General features: G+C 38.4%; 1 protein-coding gene across 3 annotated transcripts in view; it reads left to right on the forward strand.

Annotated features, from left to right (window-relative positions):
• Positions 1–7,788, forward strand: part of LOC132107682 (interleukin-1 receptor accessory protein-like) — a 28,445-nt gene extending 20,657 nt beyond the window's left edge. For 2 of the 3 annotated variants that reach the window (XM_059513822.1, XM_059513823.1), the window contains 2 exons: positions 1,565–1,708; positions 6,966–7,788. In XM_059513822.1, the coding sequence (XP_059369805.1) occupies positions 1,565–1,708; positions 6,966–7,672 (851 nt within the window). In that variant the 3' untranslated portion in view covers positions 7,673–7,788. Of the gene's footprint in view, positions 1–1,564; positions 1,709–2,993; positions 3,551–6,965 lie in introns of those variants that run through there. The other variant, XM_059513824.1, reaches the window with a different exon arrangement.
• Positions 7,789–8,245: the final 457 nt, after the last annotated feature.

The following is an 8,245-nucleotide window of genomic DNA, read 5'->3' on the forward strand; positions in this document are numbered from 1 at the left end:
AAAGTAACATGTTTGAGGACACAGAACTGGTTTCAATGCAAACTCTGATGACATGCCATTGGCCTAATTTTACTGATCTAAAGTACTTTTACCAGGGCCGGCCCGCGGTATAGGCAAATGCTAAGGGCGCCACTCATCCATAGGGGTGCCAGAATGAGTGAACGAGTGAATTTATTTATTTATTTATTTTTTCATATTTTTTTCTATAATAGGCTACTATTTAAAAACCATTAATTCGAAATACTACCAAATAAAGCAAAAAAAAAAAAAAAAGTCCGGCTCTTCAATCTTCCCCCGCCCATCGAGTGCTTGAAGTGCGTCAGAAACAGAGCGCTCGCACGATCAGTTGTTGGTAATTTGTTGTGTAGCGTGCCCGACGCCGCATCCAATGTAGACAGCACTGCTTTTGTTAACACACAGCTCGTAGAAACGGGCCTGGCAGCTCAGAACATGTGATGCATAACGCATCCCTGAGGGGAGGCGCGACCCACACTTTGAAAACCCCTGATGTAATGCATCTAATTTTTGCATAAATGGCTGTTATGCTAAATAAAGTTGACTAACTACAGCAAATCAAGTACCTGCACGCCATTGTTGTTGTGTCGTCTCCCCTCAGACGCTCTGTAATTGTGATCCTGCATGCAATTCTCAAAACACCCACAAGATGGCACATTTGTCAGTGAATCTGATATTACAAAACCGATATGCGATTATGGAAAAATGCTCAAATATCGGTAAAAATATCAGTATATCGATTGATCTCTTGTTATTATTATCTGAAATATATATATTTTTGTAATTAAATTATAATTATAACTTAATGCATCCTTGCTGAAGTATACATTTCTATTACCCCCTCCCCCCAATATATATATATATATATATATATATATATATAGACTCCAAACTTTTGAGTGGTTTAATGTATAGTTACAAAAGCTTTTTATTTCAGAAATATGCTGATCTTTGTATTTTTCTATTCATCAAAGAATGCTGAAAAAGTACTTAACTGTTTTAAATATTGATGATAATAATAATAACGATAATAAGTTTCTTGAGCAGCAAACAGTATATCAGAATGATTTCTGAAGATCACGTGACACTGAAGACTGGAGAAATGATGCTGAAAATACAGCTGTGCATCACAGGAATAAATTACAGTTTAACAGATATCCACATAGAAAACAGAAAACTATTTATTTTAAATAGAAAAAATATTTCCCAATTTTACTGCATTTGCTGTATTTCGGTTCAAATAAACGCAGGCTTGGGGAGCAGAGGAGAATTCTTTAAAAAAACAAAACAATCTGGTAGTGTACATATATACATAAAACATACATATATACTCTTTTATGGTTGAAGTTAACTATTACTCTCTGATCGCAAAGGAAATGCATAGTATTGCATTTATATTAAATACATTATTGCCATAAATTTAATATAGTAACATACTTGTGTTAGTATTTTATAGTGTAGCTACCTACATTTTCGTATTGCTCTCGCTCTCAAAGATCAGACTGAAGACTAAACACTAATATTGACTGAACTCTGTCTGTGACTGCAGATGATAAGCAGTATGACGTGTACATCTCATACGCTCGCAACAGTGAGGAAGAGGAGTTTGTTCTGTCCACGCTGCGTCGAGTCCTGGAGACTGAGTTCGGTTACTCCGTCTGCATCTTCGACCGGGACAGTCTTCCTGGAGGAAGTGAGTATCACATGACTGTACAGTAGAGCAGGGCTTCCCAAACAGAGGTTCATCAAAGCGGCTAACTTCACTGTAAACAAGATGCAAACTCCATCTGTGCTGAGAGTTTAACATGCATTTGGGAACAAATACCTTTAATTCATTTACATTCACAAAATTGACCACTTTTTGTGGACAGATGTTTACAGCATTTTACAGATATTCTGCCAAAATAAAAGCTTTGAACATTTGAAATTTTACAATTTCACATTTATAACTAAATGCATAAAATAAAATTATTATAAAATCATTGTGAACCATTAAAAAACAAATGTGATTTTAAATTATGGAAATATTAAAAGTTTGGGTATTCCTGCTCTACACAAGTATGTGATTATAGAAACATTTGCAATTCATGATAAAATACAAGTACATGTCAGTGTTATTATAACTAAAACCATTTAAATTTAATATTAATTTATATATATATTTTTTTAATGAAACAATGCTGAAATGGTACAAAATAAAGATTAGTAAATGAACAACAAACTAATTGGAAATTAGAAATAAATATTTTTTTTAATAAAAAATAGTGTCGTCAAATGATTAATCCCATTCAAAATAAAAGTTTTTGTTTACATATTATGTGTGTGAGCTGTGTATATTTATTATGTATATATCATACATAAATTATATATAAATATATATATTATACATAAATTATATAAATATATACATGTTAAAACGTAAATATTTTCAAACTATATTCTGTATGTGCATGTATGTATATATATATATATATAACTTTTATTTTGGAATGTGATTGCCAGCACTAATAAAAAACTAAAATTCTAATCAAAATAAATGAAACCTAAATGGTCATATTTAAAGAAAAATTATAAAATAATAAGACAATGAAATAAAACCCAAAACAGAACTAAAACTCAAATAAATTAAATGTAAATAATAATATTACAAATAGCACAAATTGGCTAAAATTTAGTCATCAAAATAAAAGCTTAATTAAATAAGACAAAAGAAATAAAAACTAATCTAAAACTTAAATAAATTAAATGTAACTTGTAGTATTGCTAAAAAAAAATGAGAACAGCCCTTAACAAAATAAAATTAAAATTAAACCTGAAATTGTAAAAATAAAAGGTAATTGTAAAGATTAGTACTGAAAACTATCATTTTATATAAATGATACAAAAATTAGTGTCATGTAGAACTAGTTAGTTAAACTGTTTGATGACATGTGTATGACTCGTGGTGTGTGTGTGTATTAATGTGCATCTGTGTGTAGCTATAACAGTTGATATGCTGAGGTTTGTGGATCAGAGCCGCAGGCTGGTGGTGGTTGTGAGTCCGTGCAGCGCTGTCCGCGGGACACAGGCTCTGCTCGAGCTGCAGGCCGGACTGACCAACATGCTGCACGGCCGCAGCCTCAGGGTGGTTCTGATCCAGTTCAAACCGGTCAAGAGGAAGAGCTGGGTCAAAGAGCTGCGCCAAGCCCGGTTGGCACTGAAGCTCATAAGCTGGAAGGGCGAGAAATCAGCCCCTCTGTCCTCACGTTTCTGGAAACAGCTGCAGCTCGAGCTGCCCATGAGGAGGGACACACAACACACACACACCCAGCTACTGGACATCACACAACACACACCCGACACACAAAACACACGTCAGGCAGAAGAGAAACTCATCCATCTTTATTCTTCAAGTGCCTTATAGACAACCAGTATACGTACCCTGTGAGCCTTTATTAGTATAGCGCTTTTCACAATATGCATCATTTCAAAGTAGTTTTACAGAAAAAAAGAAATAGTGGATGTCATATAGGATTTTCAGTGTAGATTTCTACTATTAACGTATTTAGGTTTTTTTTTATTATATAGTAAGTAATGAAAATGGCAACACCTCACAACAACCTATATATATATATATATATATATATCTGATGGCCATGAATGATCAAATAACATGCAGCTAAAAAGTATATATATATATATATATATAGGGCTTTTATTTTAAAGATGTGATTATGGTTTAGCTTCTTATCGACTATCGTGTTCTAGTGGGTTTGGATTGTAGTGCACTTATCTAGTACTCTAGATTACAAACGCCACTTCTGTCAGTGTCTGACTCCTGAAATAGTGAACTATAGAAGGACACTCTGTGGCTTCCTCCATAGACTTACATTAGAAAATGATTGCATTAGAAAATCGTTGGTGATGAAGTCTCAGTTCAGATCAGAGGTGTGAAGAGTGTTACCGAGCATCAGCCACAAGAGGCTATAATGCAATTGATAATAATTAATTCACTCTTTCATGCTGCGCAACACACTTCCAGCTGTTTTCATTCAGTTGCATTTTATGTATGTTTCAGTTTGTCATGCATCACTGAGGTCATTTTATATGACCATTTCATGTCCGGTATGTTCTGTGATCACATTTTTCAACTGATTTGATAAATAAAGAATATTTTTTGCATTTACATCAGTTTCATTGATTTATTTCATTAATCATGTCCAGATGATTTCACACTGAATCCGATCATCCCATGACAGCAACTGACGTCTGTGTTCATTATTTACACTCATAATCACAAATGATGAAATGTTTGCATAAGTGTTTCCCTTCAGTCATCAGTGAATGGAGGAAGTGAAAAAAACCTCAGCCAATCACAAGCCGTCTTTCCCTGGTGAATCTGGTTTAGTGTGTGTTTCTCAAGGTCTGGAGAACTCAGAACAACTCAGTTCTTATTCTCTGGAAAGAAAAACCTCACAAACGTCAAAATATATTGAAACCGTGTCAGTCATTTTTCCATTGGCAATTCAAAAAGTTCAAAGGCATTCATATATGTACCACAATGCTGCTTGTCATTATTTTAAATGAATAGTTTACCTAAAAATTGTAAAGTGCTGTGTTATGGACTCATATTTTAGCTAAAAGCAATAGTTTGAAGGTAAAACTTCCTAATGATGGATTAGTTTTTTACAAACACACTTTTTGTCTTCTCAGGATGTGAACTGATGGACTGGAGTGGTGTGGATTATTGTGATGTTTAATTTTGTTAAATGAATGGTTAATTTGTAAAATATGTATATGCGGCAAAGCTGAAAAAAAAAAAACATTGTGGCAATGATCATCCCAAAATGCTTCGGTTACTTAACGTAACCCCGGTTCCCTGAGATAAGGGAACTAGCGTTATGTATGGGAAAACTCCCCTTTTCCTGTCTGCTGAAGCCTGATTTGTTCACATTTGTGTAGCTGCATAAACCAATGGTACTTCATCCCACCAAAAGGGTCGAGTCTGACCATTATATAAGTCAGTCCGTAGCGTCATTCATCAGAACATTCAACTAAAGTGACGATCATCAGTTCATGCAGCTTGTAGTGCGGCAAGTGACATAATGCTCATTCCCTTATCTCAGGGAACTGAGGTTTACATTAAGTAACAAAAGCTTTCCCTTTTGAATGTTCACTCTTGTTATGTATGGGAACTAATCCAATTGCACCGCACTACAAGCAACCATTACATGCTTTTCTGCAAGCCCAGTGTTAGAGCTTTTATAAGGGCCCTAAGGAACTTAGGCATTATCTTTCCCCAAGCTTGCCACTTGCCTTGCAGAGCACCAATTTAGGGATAATGACCCTTTTTGGCCATAGAGCCGTCTCGTGGAAGGCGTCCTTGCCTTAAGAATGGTGTTGCTTACTCTTGCTGGGAGCCTATCAGACTCCCGTCGGGGCACCAGACATGCACGCTCTGGGCAGGGATGCCAAATAATGCCTTTCGCCTGGGGTTACCTTGCCTCTGGACAGCATGTCCGCTCCCAGGTTCATCTTTCCTGGCACATGAACTGCCCTTAGTGAGAGGAGTTCTTTCTGTACCCAGAGAAGGAGGCGACAGGGTCCAATCCAGCTAGATACACGCCCGCATTAGGGCGGAGTCTAGAACCATTCCCAGAAAGACAGTTCGTTGTCTGGGCAACAACTGGTTCTTGCGTGGGTTGATGACCAACCCGAGGCACTCTAAGTGACTGAGCAGCAGCTCTTGTGAGCGTTCAGTTCCTGTTCTGATCTTGCAGTTCAATACGCGGATTCCCATCTGCCTGATAGGGGACACAGCCACGTCTATGCACTTCGTAAAAGTGCGTGGGGCCAGGGACAGTCCAAAGGAAGGACTGTATACTGATAGGCCACTCCCTCGAACTTGAATTTCAAGAACAGTCTGTGGCAGGGGGCTATGTGGATGTAAGCATCTTTCAAATCCACGGTAAAAAATGATCCTCAGGGCAAATATGCGCGAGAATTTTCTTGACAATCATCATCTTGAACGACTGGTGCATAAACGAGCTGTTCAGATGTCTGAGATCTAGATTGGGTTTGAGCCCGCCGACTCTATTTGGGACGAGGAATTAACGGATGAAAAAGCCTGACTTGCTTTTCGCTGGGGGCACTATTTCTACAGCGCCTTTTGCAAGCAGTGCTTGCACCTCCTTCCAGAGAACAATAGCTTTGTTGTCTGGGACAGAAGTTTGAACAACACCTCTGAAGCAAGGGCGGTCTGCGAGCAAACTGCAGCAAATAGCCTCGTGAAATTGTTTCCAAAAGCGGGGAGTCTAGGTTCGTATAAGTGATTGAGAAAGGAGGAGGAATTTTGCTCTTTAAAGTATGTCAGTCCGCTATCACAGTGGTAAAATATTCGGGCACGTGCTATACCTGCAGGATGTGACCTGCTGAAAATGAAACTCTGTCTCTCAGAGGTGTTCGAAGAGGTGAGGAGTGAAGGCGAGTGGTTTTTGGAGGCGTTCCGGCCGAGGCGAGAACGGGGCCCCACCTTTTCCTCTAAATAGCGGTCAGGTCCGCCTCTTTTGGTGGGCTAAAGCACCACTGGTTTGTGCAGCTACACAAACGTGAATAAATCAGGCTTCAGCAGAAAGGAAAAAAGGAGTTTTCCACACATAACGAGAGTGAACCTTCGAAAGGGAACATAAGACTCCAGTTAAATCTCAACTGTTACAGCTCAGATGAAATAATAAGACCTCCTCTTGAGAAGAACATACTTTATATTTGTGAGCAAAAGATTACAAACTTTGTGCTTAACACATGAATATAGAATGATAGCTCTCAAAGTTTGGAGTCGGCAAAGACATTGTTTTGTAACCAATGCCTTTTCTGTCACTTTTGATTATTTTAATGCATCCTTGCTGAACAGTTAAGTGTTAAGAGGCGCAGGTGTAATCAGCACCTGTTGTGTGTGTTTCTCCCTCTCTCAGATCTGATGGAGTCGGTTCTCAGGTGTATGCAGGCGTGTCGGCGGCTACTGGTGGTGTTGAGCTCGGATTGTTTGTGTGAGAAGAGCATCAGTCTGCTGGAGTGTCGTCTGTGTTTGTACCTGCATCACGCGGCGCGTTTTCCCATCATCACTGTGAGACGACGCGCGTTTAGTGCCTCCTGCGGCGACATCATGCAACTGCGCAACAACTCCACCTCCATCCGCTGGCACGACACACGCTCCGAGCGAACCAACTCACGCTTCTGGAAGCTTCTGCGGCTCGCGCTGCCTCTGCGACCACTTGCGCTCGGGAAAAGACTCATCGATAGCACTTCCTCCCATTCGGACCTGGCGTCTGTGGCGATGCGTTACACACATGCGCAGACCGTCTCGCTCAGTCAACGTAGCAAAGGGGGGCGGAGCGGAATGACTCACCAGAGCGTACGTGACAGAAGTGGGCGGAGCTGTGAACAAAAGGGGCGGGGCTGTGCAATCTGCGTGAGTTTTCAGGAAAGTCGTCGAATTTGGGGCGGAGTTATTGCTGCCCATTGGAACACACACCTGCATCAACCTGTAGCCAATGGGACGATACCTCAAGCCACACACAACTCCAACACTGAACCCGGAAACATCGCTGGGAACGATCTTTGCCCTTGTGAACCAATCAACAACAACCAGACAAATGAGCTACAAACCACTTACTGTTGACTCACACTGATGCACAACGAAACAGTTAATATTATGAACGAAATGTTGAGATCACAATAGCTTTCAAGTAATATGTAAACACAGACCATGAATACAATAAACTAAATAATATCAGGCTGACCTTTGACCTGAGATTTATTTTCACTGGCATGCTGCATACTGTACAGTACAGTATATATACTGTAAACTGCATGTTTATTATGACAAGTTATGTCCTTTTGTAAAACTTAAATTAAATACAGACACTTTGTTATTATTAATCTAAGTGAATGACAATGAACAATTTATATTTAATTATTAAAATATATTTAAATATACTCAATGTTTAAAAAGTCTTTACATCAGTTCACATCTTATACTCCATCAGAACAATTACCTAAGCCCAAAATAGCATTTTAAGAAATACTTTGAATGTTAAAAGTTAAAGGATTTGGATGTGCAATCAATCATTCAATCAATAATTAATCTCATCATTTTGAATTTTGGTGGCATTTTACAACAAGCCAAAATCTAACCTGCTCACTATATAATATAATATAATACAATAAATAATTTACTATAAAATATAATCAA

Source organism: Carassius carassius, chromosome 28 (genome assembly GCF_963082965.1).
Source record: "Carassius carassius chromosome 28, fCarCar2.1, whole genome shotgun sequence".
NCBI lineage: Eukaryota > Metazoa > Chordata > Actinopteri > Cypriniformes > Cyprinidae > Carassius > Carassius carassius.